Source organism: Mobula birostris, chromosome 25, assembly GCF_030028105.1.
Source record: "Mobula birostris isolate sMobBir1 chromosome 25, sMobBir1.hap1, whole genome shotgun sequence".
Lineage (NCBI taxonomy): Eukaryota > Metazoa > Chordata > Chondrichthyes > Myliobatiformes > Myliobatidae > Mobula > Mobula birostris.
In genome coordinates, this window is record NC_092394.1 from 10,848,978 (window position 1) to 10,865,141 (window position 16,164).

The 16,164-nt window shown below is 48.9% G+C and overlaps 1 protein-coding gene across 1 annotated transcript in view; it reads left to right on the forward strand.

Moving 5' to 3' along the window:
- Positions 1 to 870: 870 nt before the first annotated feature.
- Positions 871 to 16,164, forward strand: part of nxn (nucleoredoxin) — a 172,720-nt gene continuing 157,426 nt past the window's right edge. The window contains exons 1-2 of the mRNA XM_072243105.1: positions 871 to 968; positions 1,056 to 1,827. Coding sequence (XP_072099206.1) covers positions 1,522 to 1,827 — 306 coding nt within the window. The 5' untranslated portion in view covers positions 871 to 968; positions 1,056 to 1,521. The remainder of the gene's footprint in view (positions 969 to 1,055; positions 1,828 to 16,164) is intronic.

Below are 16,164 nucleotides of genomic sequence, written 5' to 3' on the forward strand. Positions count from 1 at the left end.
ATTACCTCGCACTACTGCCCCTTCATTCCTTTCTCCCATGATCCCCTCTCCTCTCCCATCAGATTCCTTCTTCTCCATTCCTTTACCTTTCCCATCCACGTGGCGTCATCCATCACCTCCCAGCTCGTCCCCCTCCCCTCTCCCCGCCTCTTTTTTTAAATTCTGGCATCTTGCCCCTTTCTCTCCCGTCCTGAAGGGTCTTGGCCCGAAACGTCGACTGTTTATTCATTTCCGTCGACGCTGCCTGACCTCCTCCAGCATTCTGGGGGTGTTGCTTTGGGTTTCCAGAACCTGAAGACTCTCTTGCGTTTAATTTACTTCAGCTTCGTGGGCGGAAGGGCCCGTTCCTATCCTGCCCGTCGTATGCGGTCACAGCCTCTTCAAACGGCACTCTTATATCTGTTCCCAGCAACACCACTGCCATCGGGTCCAGGCACTCGCCATTATCTGTGCGTAAGGAAAAAATACGTCCCATCCACAGCCCTCTCAAGTCTTTGGGAACAAACTATCTGCTGGTTGTACTCAGCAGCGTGTGTGTGTGTCTGTATGTATAGGGGTGAGCGGGAGGGTAAGTGGTCAACACACACAATATGCTGGAGGAATTCAGCAGGTCAGGCAGCGTCTATAGAGAGGCACACTCAGCGAGCAGCTCCACCCTCTAGTGAAGAAGTTCCCCTTTCACCCCTAATTACACTCACCTCATTACACTTACCCCTTATAATTTTGTTTACTGCATTCATATCTCCCCTCACGAGTCCTAGTCCGGGGCGGAGGACTCGCTGGGATACCCGGCAGGGACCGGGCGCTTTCCTAACCCCTTCCCCTCTCCCCCGCCGCGGCTGTCCTACGCTCCAAGGGGGAAAAAAATGCCCTAACCTATCCAACCTTTTCCCCATAACAAGTCCCAGCAACATCCTTGTAAACTTTTTTTTAATCTCTACTCGTTCCAATCTCATCTCGCCTGTAAGGTAGGTGACCAGAACAGCACACAATACTCCAAATTTGGCGATGCTGCTCGACTTGCTGAGTTCCTCCGGCAATTTTTTTTTTTGCAGGATCTGTAGAATCTCTCGTCTCGCTCAAGTTTGGGATCCCCCGCCAGCAGCACACCCTGCGAAAGGGATTCAGCCCGGCTATGCCCCTCACGGTTTCGTGGATCTCCGCAAGGTCACTCCCGCCCCCCTCGCCACCGCCAGGGAGAGGGCTGTGCTTGGCAAACTTGCTCGGTGGCTGGTGCTGGGTGTGGGGGAGAGTGTGTCGAGGCGAGGCGAGGAGGAATTCGCTGCTGGGACCAATAGGAGTGCTGCTGGATCACCATTGGTCCTGGAACGTCGCGGGAGCCGAGTCCGTTCGCAGAGAGCGGCGGAGCCTGGGGCTGACCAGCAGCGACCCGGGGCGGCAGGACTCGCTGGGACGCTCGGCAGGGACCGGCCACCCTCCCACCCACCCCCTTCCTCCGCCTCTTCCCCCCTTTCCCCCTCTCCTTTCCCCTCCGCCGCGGCTGTTGCGCCGTTCGCCGCCATGGCCGGCCCGGTGTGCGAGCTCCTGGGAGAGCGGCTGACCGACCGGCACCAAGCCGAGGTGGAGTGCTCGCCGCTCGGCTCGGACGGCCGGCTGCTCGCCCTCTACTTCGGCTGCAGCTGGAGCGCCCCGTGCCAGCAGTTCACCGCGGCCCTCGCCGACTTCTACGGTCGCTTCAAGCAGGGCGAGAACGCCGACAAGCTGGAGGTAGTTTTCATCGGCTCCGAGGAGGAGCAGCAGCCCTGGCTGGAGTTCGTGGGCCAGATGCCCTGGTTGATGCTGCCTTTCGAGGAGAAGGAGAAGAAGGTAAGGAGTCGAGTGTGCGGGACTGCGAGCCCTGGAGGTACTCAGAAAACACGGCGTTGTGGCAGCATTTCAATCTGAAGTATTCTACACTTATTGTAATTTAGCACCCCAAGTGCAATTGTACAGTATCTAAGATTGCGTTATTGCACGGTCTGGAAACTATATTGTGAGCTAAATGTATTGGACCTTGGATTATACGGTAGTCAAAACAGTTTATCATCTCGGATTTACTTAGAATAAATCCTATCAGTCCATACTGAGAAAATAGTATTGCACAGACTGTATCGCGCGCTAGATTTGTGCATCCTGGGTTTTAGAGTAAATCATCCTGATTTCACTTTGCCCGGTGTGCACCCGGAATATTTCTGGTTACGATATAGTGCGATGCATTGTATAGCACCGTGGGTATGAATTGTTACACCTAACTGGACACAATGTTGCTGGTACTGGAGGAATTTGGCTTGCGCCGAATTCAGACCAGCAGGGCGGAAGATGGCAAAGCGCTCGCTCAGAGCGGAGTTAGACAGGAGTGTGCAGTATTGCATGTAGCGGGCATTGTAAAGTGCATTTGGTGTTGCGTGCATTATTGCATTCAGCCGAGAATGCCGCCTTGCTGCAGGCGTGAGGCAGCGTTGCTGTGCGGAGCCGGGGGTACAGTTTTGTGGAGCCTCCTGATCTGCTTTATATAAACGCTGTCGCACTTTACACGTAGTCTCAGGCCGTTGTCCTAAATTGTCGCTGCTGTCCCCCCCATCCAATTTGGATCTCCAGCTGTAGGACTGTTCTTTGTAGACAGTGCAAAGTTGCCCAGTCGTCGCACTCTTAGAGGCATTCTTGGAAGAATCTCACGCTGTGTGGATCTCGAGTTTTAAAAAAATATATAAACAGTGTTCATTTGCTTAATGCCCCACTCACGGAGAGATGCTTTCTTGGAGGAATGAACTTCGAGGGAAACTAGGATTGAGCGTTTGCCAGCTTGATGCCTGGATGAGGGATTCTCAGCGTGGCGGTGAACAGACGTGGCCGTGTCGTGACAGGCAGTAAATCTCGGTACAATGATACAGTTAAGTTTAACCTGTGGTGCAAGCGCGGTTCTGTATAAACTTGTCTCTTTAATCCCTCCGCTCTGGTATTGGGTTTAAGGACCTAAACAACAGGAAGGAGGAAAGGGCTCCACCCAGCTTGCCCATTCCTGTCCGATCCGTTCTCCCTCTCCCCTCCCTGGGCGTGCTCGGTGGGGGGAAGTATTGGTTTAATATTGTTGCCGTGTACTAAGATGCAGAGAAAAGCCTGTTCACACAGGTTAAATTATTATCCAGTGCATTGAGGTAGAACAAGGTGAACCAACTATGTACAATAAAGTGTAACAGTTACTGAGAAAGTGCAGTGCGCGTAGCCAATAGGGAGCAAGATCATAATGAGCTGGATCGTGAGGGCAAGGGTCCATCTTGTAGCACAAGGGAACCATTAAATAGTCTTGTAACAGGGGGGGTGAAAGATGTCTTTCAGCCCGGCGGTAGGTAGGTGCTTTGGGACTTTTCTATCTCTTGCTCAGTGAGGCGGGGGGGTGAAGAGAGACTGCCTGAGGTGGGTGGGTGGGGTTTTTGATTATGCTGGTTGCTTTACTGAGGCAGTGAGATCTATAGGCACAGCCTATAGGACCGATTTCCATGATGTGCTGAGCTGTGTCCACAGGTCGTGCGTTTGGGGCAGTGTGCAGACACAAGGCGCGTCCAGCAATGAGGCGAGGTTATGGGGATGCTGGCTGACTGCGGCGGGGGGGGTGGGGTGCGTGTGTGTGTTTCTAGTTAAAAGGGAAAAGGTGTAAAGCCCTGTGGCCCAGATACACAATGCCTACTGCATCTGAACGTCCTCTCAGACTCCGACCGAAGCCTGCGCAGTCATGGACCTCTGTAGTGGGGAACTCCAAGGAATGAATCCCAGGTTTGTATAGGGTGACATATACGTGCATTGATAATAAATTTACTTTGAACTTCATAATTCCCAGTCATGAGATCTCCATCTCCAGCCTTTTTTCCGGCGGCTGGTTCTGAACCTGCTGACAGAGTGGAGACCTCATTATCTCTTCGCAGTAACGACGTCTAAGAGACATGAGGGCAGGTGCAGGGCTGGGGAAAGGTTTAGAGCAGGCAACTGTGATTCGCTTGGACAGCCATCCTGGATAGCATCAGTGTGTTGGGCTGAAGGGCCTGTTTCAGCAGGGGCTCCTAACCAGGGGTCCACAGTTCCCTCAGTTAATGGTAGGAGTCTGTGGTACTAAAATAAAGGTTGGGAACCTCTGCTGTGCAATGCAGGAGGAACTCAGCAGGTCAGGCAGCATCCATGGAAATGAATAAACAGTCAATATTTCGGACTTCATCAGGACTGGAAAGGAAGGGGGAGGATACCAGAATAAAGAGGTAGGGGAGGGGAAGGAGGCTAGCTAAAGGGTGATGGGTGAAGCTGGGTGGGAGGGAAAGGTAAAGGACTAGAGAGGAGAGTGAACTACAGGAGGAGGAGCATAATTTGTGACCCTCACGCACCACCCCCATTCCACAGGAAGTGGCAGAAACCGGAGTTGTTTACATATCCTGATGTTGGCTGTGAGCGAAGAGTTGGGGATTGCAGAGACAGGTTTGATGGGCAGAAAGGCCTCTTCCTGCCCCATGTTACTGAAAATCAAGCTTTATCATTAGCAGCAGAACGACCTCTACCAACTAGGACAAGAGGGCACCACCAGGCAAAGTGGCACTCCGTCCTGACTTGTGTCACTGGCACTGGGTCATGAACCTGGAACTCACTCCCTAGCAGCGCTGTGGATGTACCCAGAGCTTCAGACTGCAGCAGTTCAAGAAGACAGCTCACCCACCATCTTCTCAAGGGCAACAGGACGGGCAGTTCAACACTGGCTCAGCCTGTCATGTCCACATCCACTTGAGGGAATAAAAGCAAGCCATTCACCTCATCTTCACTCATTTCCCTCAGAGTGAATTTAGTTTTCGTTGGCCCGTCTCCGTGTTGTCACTGAACTGAATCTAGTTTTTTATTCTGTTCCATTCCACTCTGATTGTCTTCACTGACAGCTTCTTGATATGGTTTGACAGGGGAGTGCACTTGAGAGACTGTGTATGTGACAGATACGGAGACCGAGTATATTAGTGTGTGTGTGTGTGTGTGTGTGTGTGTGAGAGAGAGAGAGAGAGAGAGAGACACACACACACACACACACACACACACACACACACACACACACACACACAGAGTATATTGATGTGTGTGACTGTATGTGTGTGTGAGAGAGTGTATATTGGTGTGTGTGGGACTGTATCTACGTGTGTGTGTGTATAATTGTGTGTGTGTGTGAGACTGTATCTGTGTGAGAGAGAAAGACACAGTGTACTGGTGTTTGTGGGACTGTATCTGTGTGTGTGTATAATGCTGTGTATGTGTGAGACTGTATCTCTGTGTGTGAGAGAGTATATCTGTGTGTCTGTGAGAGAGTATATTGGTGTAAGTGAGACTGTCTCTGTGTGTGTATATTGGTGTGTGTGAGACTACCTGTGTGTGTGAGTGAGAGAGAGACTGTATCTCTGTGTGTGAGAGACTGTATCTCCATGTGTGTATATTGGTGTGTGTGGAGACTGTATCTCTGTGTGGGTATATTGGTGTGTGAGACTGTATCTCTGTGGGTATATTGGTGTGTGAGACTATCTCTGTGGGTATATTGGTGTGTGAGACTGTATCTCTGTGAGTATATTGGTGTGTGTGACTGTATCTCCGTGTGTGTATATTTGTGTGTGTGTGTGAGACTGTATCTCCATGTGTGTGAGACTGTATCTCCATGTGTGTATATTGGTGTGTGTGGAGACTGTATCTCCGTGTGGGTATATTGGTGTGTGAGACTGTATCTCTGTGAGTATATTGGTGTGTGTGACTGTATCTCCGTGTGTGTATATTGGTGTGTGTGACTGTATCTCCATGTGTGTGAGAGACTGTGTCTCTGTGTTTATATTAGTGTGTGGGTGACTATCTCCCTGTGAGTGAGCCTGTATCTCCGTATGTGTGGGTGACTATCTCCCTGTGAGTGAGCCTGTATCTCTGTATATTGGTGTGTGACTGTGTCTCCGTGTGTATATATTGGTGTGAGTGAGCCTGTCTCTCCGTGTGTGTGAGACTGTATCTCCATGTGTGTGTGTATATTGGTGTGTGTGAGAGAGACTGTATCTCCATGTGTATATATTGGTGTGAGTGAGGCTGTCTCTCTGAGTGTGTGAGACTGTATCTGTGTGTGTGTGAGTGAGCCTGTCTCTCCGTGTCTGTGTTTGTATAGAGGGGACCCAGCAGTGGGAATCCCATTCCCTTTCATTCGCGAGCGCTGTCTGGTTCTGGGAGAGTGAAGGTTTGCGTTAACCCATCCACACTTACTGCAGCTCAGGTTCCCTGTCTGCATTTAAAGTGACTCTAAACCTTTTATGACGTGATATTTGAAGAAAGAAGGCTGGCACCTGGCACAATTGCTGTATTGATTCCCTTACTACCTCCTGATATTCACTCAGGACTGTTTAAGGGATTCCTTTCGTGCGCCACGGTAACGTAGTGGTTAACGTGACACTATTACAGCTCGGGGCATTGGAGGCCAGAATTCAGTTCCGATGCAGTCTGTGAGAAAGTTTGCACTGTATGTCCATCCTGTGAAAACATGGATTTCCTCCGGGTGCTCTGGTTTCCTCCCACAGTCCAAAGACGTACCGGCTAGTAGGTTAATTGGTCAGTGTAAACTGTCCTGTGGTTAGGCCGGGGTTAAGTAGGTGGAGCAGCTGTTTGGGCTGGAAGGGAGGGTTCCCCATTGCATTTCTAAGTAAGTAAGTATTTTTAAGACAATGGAGGTGTGCGGGGCAGGATGTTTTTTGCACAGAGAGTGGTGGGTGCCCGAGATGAAAGTGGAGGCAAGAATGATAGAGGCGATCACGAGGCCTGATGCACATGAATGTGAGGAGAATGGAAGGATATGGGCATCGTGTAGGCAGAACCGCTTAGTTGAATTAGGCGCTTAATTACTAATTCAATTAGTTCAGCACATCGTGGGCCAAAGGGCTGGTTCCCCGACACTACAGTCGATGTTTCATGGCGAGACCCTGCATTTTGACTGACAGATTGAGGGCCTATCACCTCCTTCCCTTTCTCTCATGGTTCACTCTCTTCTCTTATCTCATTCCTCCTTCAGCTCTCAGTCTTCCACCTGTCACCTCTAAGCCCAGTATTCTATAGATTTATTGAGTATGCCCACAAGAAAATGAATCTCAGGGTTGTATATGGTGATATACACACTCGCACTTTGATAATAAGTTTACTTTGACCTTTGAACCCCTCTGGCTTCACCTATCACTTGCCAGCTTGTACTTTTTTCCCCTTCCCCAACTACCCTGTTCTGGCATCTTCCCCTCTCCAGTCCTGACGAAGAGTCTCTGCCTGAAAATGTTGACTGTCTGTTCCTCTCCGTAGAAGCTACCCGGCCTGCTGAGTTCCTCCAGTGTTTTGTGTGTGTTGCTCTGGCTTTCCAGCACCTGCAGAATCTTGTGTTTATGAAAGCCAGAGCAGGGAGAGAGCCAGCACGGAGAGGTGGAGAGAGAGGCAGCAGGCCGGAGGTGGATCCAGGTGAGAGGGGTGATAGGCAGATGGAAGAGGGGAAGCCGGAAACAGTGACAAGAGTCTGGGAGGGGACAGAATCTGATAGGAGAGGATGGTGGAGCATGGGGTGGGCAGATGGAAGCAGTGGGGAAGGGGACATAGGAGGAATCTGTGGATGGATAGAATGAGTGGAGGAGGGGCAAGGAATGTGTTGGGGCCCGGGTTTGGGTGTAAGAAGAACTGGGTAGATCAGGAGGAGAGAATAAAAGGACGGGGGGGGGGTGCGGGTGGAGAGCAGGTCTCCAGAAGTTGGAGAATTCAGTGTTCATGCTATCAGGTTCAAAGCAAATTTATCACAGTATATATGCACTGGATATGTCATATACCACCCTGATATTCCTTTTCGTGTAGCCTTTTACAAGAAAAAAGTGGATAGAATATAAGAAACTCTTAGATAGGCACATGGATGATAGAAAAGTTGAGACTACAAAGGAGGGAAGGGTTAGGTTAATCTTGGAGTAGGTCGGAAGGTTGGCACAATATTGTGGGTGAGGGGTCTGTACTGTGCTGTGTTTTGTACTTCATGTTTGTTGCTTGGGTCTTGCTATGTAGGAAGGAGACACCATGGTCTTGGATTAGTGCCTAGGGATCTCTTGCATCTCTTCTCCCAGCACATCACACAAACTAATCTTCCGTCTGTGGACTCACTTTACACTGCACGCTGTCGGTGCGGTGCTGCCAGGATAATCAAGGACACGACCCACCCAGCCAACACACTTTTTGTCCTCCTTCCCTCCGGGAGAAGGTTCAGGAGCTTGAAGACTCGTACGGCCAGATTTCGGAACAGCTTTTTTCCAACTGTGATAAGACTGCTGAACGGATCCTGTCCCGGATCTGGGCCGTACCCTCCAAATATCCGGACCTGCCTCTCGGTTTTTTTGCACTACCTTACTTCCCATTTTTCTATTTTCTATTTATGATTTATAATTTAATTTTTTAATATTTACTAATTTTAACTATTTTTAATATTTGTAATCCAGGGAGTGTGCAGTACAGATTCAAATATCGCTGTGATGATTATACGTTCTAGTACTAATTGTTTGGCGACAATAAAGTAAAGATGGAGCCTGGGTTTAATGTCTCATCAGGTCAGGGGTCAAAGGTTATGGGGAGGAGGCAGGAGAGTGGGGTTGAGAGGGACAATAAATCGGCCATGAAGCGATGGCAGAGCAGACTTGGTGGGCCGAATATGACCTAATTCTGCGCCTCTGTCGTAAGCCTGACGTTTAAGGTTGTGAAAAGCTCTACGTGAACAGAGATTGATAGGCACCACAGTGTGTAATGTGTAAAAAGATCAGTACAAATAACCCTGAGAACTCGAGTTGGAAAGGGATCCGGAATGGCCAGGCAGAATGAGCTGCCCCAGCCCAGTGTTTGTTGCTCTGGATTCCAGTGCTGGAAGTTCCTTGGGCCTCTGGTTTGCCTCCTGTCCACTCTGGGATCTCCCTTCACCTCTGACCAGGAGTCTCAGAATCCTTGGGCCTGTGTGTGTGATCATTAGCTGTGTATAATTGGGTCTACCTCTTGAAATAACTTCTGTTTGTTTAAGCTAGTAGATGTGTTCCCTGGAGCGTTGCCTTCTCATCCTCTGACCTCAGCTTCCGAGGGGGGTCAGCCTGTACATCTGGAAGAGAGGGGTAGAGAGAGAGATGGAGACATTCCAAAGGGAAGTTTCGCAACGCTGTGGTCTCTTTGCACTACAGTAGACTTTTTATTTGTTCAAATGTTTTCTTATAAAAATTGTGGTATGGAAGCAACACCCAAAACACTGGAGGAGCTCTGCAGGGCAGGCAGCGTCTAAGGAAAAGAGTAAACAGTTGGCGTTTCGGGCTGAGACCCTTCTTCGGAAATTGTGATGGCGTGTAGAATTTGTTGTTCTTGCGAATGCTGCTTGTTCGATGCTGCTGCAAGTAAGTTTTTTATTGCACCTCGGCATTTATTGAGAACACGCGGAATAGGCCTTTCCGGCCTTTCAAGCTGTGCTGCCCAGCAACCCTAGCCCAATCACGGGACAGTTTACAATGACCAATTAACCTACCAACCGGCACGTCTTTGGACTGTGGGAGGAAACCGGAGTACCCGGAGTAAAACCCACACGGTCACGGGGAGAACGTACAAACTCCTCACGGACAGCGACAGGAGCGTGTACTCGCGCAAATGACAGTGAACTTCACTTTGACCTTGACCTACACTTCCCAGCAACAGGTGGCAAGCGGGGGAAGGAGTGAGGGTGCGATGTCTAACTTTGGAGGTGCTCCCTGTTGACTGAGCACTGCTTCATCCACGTCAACAGCAGAGATAGTTTGGCCGCTGCCTTGCTGTTGCTTGCTGTGCACAAGATGGCTGCTATATCACTTCAATACACCGGTTCTGGTCTTTTCAGAGAGCTGGACCTTCTTTAAGCTGTGAAGTCTTTTCGAAAGGATTGATGTAATGGCAGACTTTTGTTTTCACTAAAGACTCATCTTGTTGATATCTCCCTGCCTGCCCCCCCCCCCCCACGCCTTTCCTTCCCTGACTGGCTTCATGTCCCTCTGACACTGAGTATGTTCCTCAGTCGAAATAAAACGTGCGGCAAAGTCTTTCCTTCCCACACTGTAACTCCCTGATCCTCTAACCCACCGCAGCCTTGCCCCTGTGTCACGAAGGTGACCCGGAGCGATCAGTTTAAACGGTGAGAATCCGATATCCCCAGTGAAAGGGAGGACTCGAACCAGTTTGAGCTCGGGGTCAGATCTGTAACAGAAAACTGCTTCATGATCAACACCATCTGCTAAATGGAACACTGAAGGAGAGGAACTCATGGCCCAACCATTGTCATTTTAAGAAGTCTAATATTCTTTCATTCAATCTTATTTTTGCAAGGTTAATGAAATAAATGTATGTTAAAATAATTTCAGAACGCTGGAACAATTTTCCTTAGACTGTTTGGAAAGCTGAGGGTTGGGTTCTGTTGTGAACCGTGGTGGCCAGTAGAGAGTCTCTTTCCCATGTACAGTCGTCTTGTCTCAGCCAATGGAGAGGGCCCACATTGAATCTCCTTGTCTCAGCCAATGGGGAAGACCCACATTCAATCTCCTCATTTCATCTAACAGAGGGGAACCATGTTTAATCTCCTCATCTCAAACGACGGGACGAGTTTTGACGGCTGGATCAGACAGCCAGTGGTTTGCTGGGCCTTGATGGGAGTCGCAGTCATTGCCTTCTGATGCAATCCCTCCGCCTGGAGTCTTTTTCCTGAATGACTTTGATTGTTGCTTCAGATATGGGCGTCCTTTGGTGTCGGACCCTCCGCCCGGCCCTGGGTCTCCCAAATGCTCTGCCGCTCCTGCTGTCCCTGTGCTTCCTGTAATACTGCTGTTGATTACCAATCCCTTTCACCCTGGTTGCCTTCTTTCTGGGCAAACGCTGCCCTGCAGTGCCTTCATCCTGACTGGCTTCAGGCACTACGTTTGCCACACTCTCCCAGGGTTTCGGCTGGGCCCATTCTGACCAGAACCATTCCACTTCAACCGCCAGCCTTTCCCCATCTGTTTCCACGTCTACCTCACTGTGCCAAGTAGGAGGGGTGTGGGACAGGTGGCAGAGAAGCAGTGCCAGGGATGGGGAGGGTGGCACGGGTGCAGAGACACCCAGCCCCGAGTCACCAGGCAAGGTCATTTAATTCCAAATGATTGGTATATTGATTATTGACCTGAGGAGAGCTAAGGTACTGGTGACCCCTGTTTCCATCCAGGGGGTCAGTGTGGACATGGTGGAGGATTACAAATACCTGGGGATACGAATTGACAATAAACTGGACTGGTCAAAGAACACTGAAGCTGTCTACAAGAAGGGTCAGAGCCGTCTCTATTTCCTGAGGAGACTGAGGCCCTTTAACATCTGCCGGACGATGTTGAGGATGTTCTACAAGTCTATGGTGGCCAGTGCTATCATGTTTGCTGTTGTGTGCTGGGGCAGCAGGCTGAGGGTGGCAAACACCAACAGAATCAACAAACTCATTCGTAAGGCCATTGATGTTGTGGGGATGGAACTGGACTCTCTGATGGTGGTGTCTGAAAAGAGAATGCTGTCCAAGTTATATGCCATCTTGGTCAATGTCTCCCATCCACTACATAATGTACTGGGTGGGCACAGGAGTACATTCAGCCAGAGACTCATTCCACCGAGATGCAGCACAGAGCGTCATAGGAAGTCATTCCTGCCTGTGGCCATCAAACTTTACAACTCCTCCCTTGGAGGGTCAGACACCCTGAGCCAATAGGCTGGTCCTGGACTTATTTCATAATTTACTGGCACGATTTACATATTACTATTTAACTATTTATGGTTTTATTAGTATTTATGATTTATGGTGCAACTATAACGAAAACCAATTTCCCCCAGGATCAGTAAAGTATGACTATGACTATTACTGAATGTCTGTCTGGTGCTTCCCTCTCTCTTCCTCTTTTCCCAACCATGATTCCCCTCTCCCTGCCCCCTTCCCACTCTCAGTCCACAATGGAGACCCATATCAGAATCGGGTGTATCATCACTCACATTTGTCATAGTGGGCCCAATAACTGAGCCTGTACTTTGTGCTTCCCAGTTGCAATCAGATTCTGTTTCCAATCACCGTTTTTCTGGAAATTAGCTTCACGGTCAGCGTTACGCCCTCACAGCGCCAGTGCCCTGAGTTCAATTGCTGCCACTGTATCTGAGAGGTTTGCACGTTCTCCCCCTGACCACATGGGTTTCCTCCCACATTCCAGAGACATGCAGTTAGGGTTGGTGAGTTGCTGGCGTGCTATGTTGGTGCCAGAAGCACGGTCACCCTTGGGTGTTCTCCCCCCCCACTCCCCCCAGCTGATTTTGGGACTCACCAATGAGCTGTAAAGGGAAGGACATGGGAAGTAAATCAGGCAGGAACGGTGTCACGCTGCTAAAGATACAATGAACCAGTTGGATGTCTGTAATGTCGACACCTCTGTGATTGTATATAAAATGTCATAAATATTTTAGAATTTGCTGTGCATGTAAGGGTCCATTTAGTGCCAGATTTTTTCCAAGGAGTTGACGAAAAATGAGGTTGTGTGTAGAGTAGGGCCTGAAGAAATGCTGGCATCTAGTCAGGCTGTGTTTGTGGGTTAGTTGGAACATAGCGGAAGGTAATTCTGTGGAAAGATTGGCACTGTGTCAAGGGCTTGCAGTACCTTTTTAATGTAGCAGTGAAGTGGCTTCACTTCAGGTACCTCTTCAGCTGGTTCCTGTCCTTGGCAGGAATAGAACAAATATTTGCAAGCTACAGTACATCAGGGTTTTCTGTAGTCTTTGCCAGTCTCCTCAACTTAAAGGGATAATGTCCTAGCCTGTCCAACTTCTTATGACTCCAGCCCTTGTCCAAGCTGCATCCTTCTAAGTCTTTCCTGTCCTTTTTTTTCCATTTTGATGCTATCTTTACTCTAACAGGGTGACCTTTTATGAGAGAGGTAAGCAGGAGTTTTTTTTTAGCCAGGGAGTAGTGAATCTGTGGAATGCTCTGCTGCAGACTGCGGTGGAGGCCAAGTCCGTGGGTATACTGTATTTAATGCAGAAGTTGATCATTTCCTGATCGGTCAGGACATCAAAGGATATGGAGAGAAGGTAGGTGTATGGGGCTGGAATGGGATCTGGGATCAGCCCTGATGGAATGGCGGAGCAGACTCAATGGGCTGAATGGCCTAATTCTGCTCCTATGTCTTATGCTGGTACTCTTTCACTGATCCTGTTTACAGTTACTATTCTATAGATTTGCTGAGTATGCCCACAGGAAAAAGAATCTCAGGGTTGTATATGGTGACATGTATGTACTCTGATAATAAATTTTACGTTGAACTTTAAACATTAACAGCCCAACTTCTATACTTGATGTTTTGCCCATTGAACGAATTTCCTAATATCACGTCGATGATGACAACTCTGATTCTGAAAGCTAGTGTGCCAAAAGCTCCCTCCAGCACCCTGTCTGCCTGTGACATTTGTTTCTATTCCTAGGTCCCTCTGTTTCACACTCGACTCTGTCCATGCATTCTTCGGAGTTAGTGCACGTGTGTCTTTGAGGATTTGGTGCTTCAGACTGTGTACTTATGAGTGCGTACCCATCTTGTGTGACTCTCAGTGCAGGACACTGGTTGGACGTGCCCACAGTGCCCAGACAGCACCTATTTAACACTAGCCTAAACACAGGACAGTTTACAATGACCAATTCACCTACTGACCTCTGGACTGGGAGGAAAGCTTTGTGCCTGCAGGAAACCCACGTGGTTACAGGGAGAACATACTAACATGGAGAACGGCACTGGAATTGAACTCTGAACTCTGGAACACCCCAAGCTGTTAAAGTGTCTTGCTAAATGTTAAGCTACCATTTTATAAAGTACATGTGTCTTTTACTGGTCTATAAAACTCTGGCTAGACCACACTTGGGAGTATTGAGTTCAGTTCTGATTGCCTCATTACAGAAAAGGTGTGGAAGGTTTGAGAGGGGGTGCAGACGAGAAAGCAGATCCCTGTGGCCCAGGAAACGTGAACAGACGGACGCTCAGGGGGGCATGGCAGTGCCATCAAATCAGACACAAGCCAAACACCACTTGTCAGAGAGACAACTTCACAAGCTTCAGAGAGGACGCAGAGGAGATTTACCAGAGAGCATGTCTTACTAAGATAAGCTGAGCGAGCTAAGGCTTTTCTCTTTGCAGAGGAGGAGGATGTGAGGTGCACAAGATGATAAGAGACATAGTTTGAGTGGACAGCCAGTGATCTGTTTCCAGGGTGGAAATGGCTAATACAAGAGGGCATAATTTTAAGGTGATTAGAAGAAAGTATTGGGTGGGTGTCAAAGGTAGGTTTTTCTTTACACACTGAGAATGGTGAGTGTGTGGAAAACCCTGCTGGGGCGGTGGTAGACACAGAGACGTCATGGGCATTTAAGAGACTTTCGGATAAGCACATGAATGAAAGAAAAAATGGACTATGTAGGAGGGAAGGGTTAGAGTAGTTAAAAGTGGGCTGAATGGCCTGTCCTGTTCTGTGTATGTGCACATGCACAGCTGTGATGCTGGTCAGCGGCTGTGACTGCCAGCAGGAGAGGAAGTGCGGAGAGGTGGGTGTGAGGTAGGAGGCGGGGTGTAGCCTGATGGATGTGGTATGCCAGGGGATCTATTGTGAAATGTCCCTGCAGAGTTCACCCTTGGCAGAGAGTCCGAGGTTTCTGTCGTGGGCCGGAGTTGAAGAAGTGGAGCCCAGTAAATTCCTCTCGAGGATTTGCTTTTCACTTCGGCTGTGGGAACGCTCGTAGACACGGGAAGAGCGAGGGTGTTCCCAGCATTGTGTATCTGGTCATATTTGCAGTGATTGCGTGGCTTTGATGTGAAGTGTTAGGAGACTGAGAACTGTAGAGATATGGAGATATACACAAGCCAACTGTTTAACCCTTTAGGAACCGCCAGGAATGCTACTGTACGAATAACCCCAACTGTGAACTGATTTCCACAACGTATGGAAGCACCATCAACCACTCTACAACTCGTGCTCTCAGTATTTTTTTGTAACCTCTCTACACATTGAGTGTTTGACGGTCATTTTTGTAATGAATTCTTTTGAGTTTCTTTGTTTTGTGGCTGCCTGTAAGGAGATGAATCTCAAGGTTGTACTAGTATGCATACTTTAATGTTAAATGTACTTTGAACTTTGATTTATGATTATTTTTGTATTTGCACAAGTCTGTCTGTTGTATATTGGCTGATTGTCAGTCTCTGTGTGTAGTTTTTCATTGACTCTAGTGTTTTTGTTCTGACGTGAATGCCGGCAAGAAAACGGATCATAAGGTGACGTGAAGTTTATGAACTTCGAACAGATGGGGGTTTTGAGAGAATTCAAACCTTGTCACCTTATGTTGTGACAGAGATCGTGATCCCAAATATCAACCCTTGGATACAGTGTGAAAACAGGCCATTCGGCCCAAATGGTCCATGCTGACTGTGGTGTCCAAGGTAGTCCCACCGGCCATGTTTAGAGTGTATCCTTCAAAGCTCCTCCTATCCGTGTACTTATCTAAATATCTCTTGATTGTCCGTCCCTGCCTTTTAATGATTGTGAGTATACCTCCTTTACCACTCCCTCCGGCAGCTCATCCCATATTTGACCCTTGGTAGCAGTGGGTGGGTGTGTGGTAGGGTGCTGTGTCACAGACAGCAGAAAGATCCTGCTCTGAGCTGGGATAACCAACTGTGGTGGGGTCGGTTAGTGGTTTTTGCTCAAGTTGACTCTCCTTCTCCCCCTCCCCCCCCCCCCCCCCCCGAGTTGAGGATTGATGGACTTGTCTTGCTGGGAGCTGGCATTGCCCCGAAGGGCTGAATGGTCTGTATAACTTGCAGACGGCCAGTATACCTTTAGGAGGTGTTGGTTGTTAATACAAACCATGCATTTCACTATGTTTTGATGTGAGATAAATAAATCTGGAAATCTAGACTTGAGTGCGGTGCAGTTTCCCCAGGCAGACTGTGAGAAGGGTTGGGGGGGGGGGTCATTGATAGGTCACCGGTTACAAGAAGAATGGGAAGTGGAAAAGAGAGATGAGTCCTCACTGGAGCTTGGGGATGGGAGAGGTGACCCAGTCACTGGCAGACG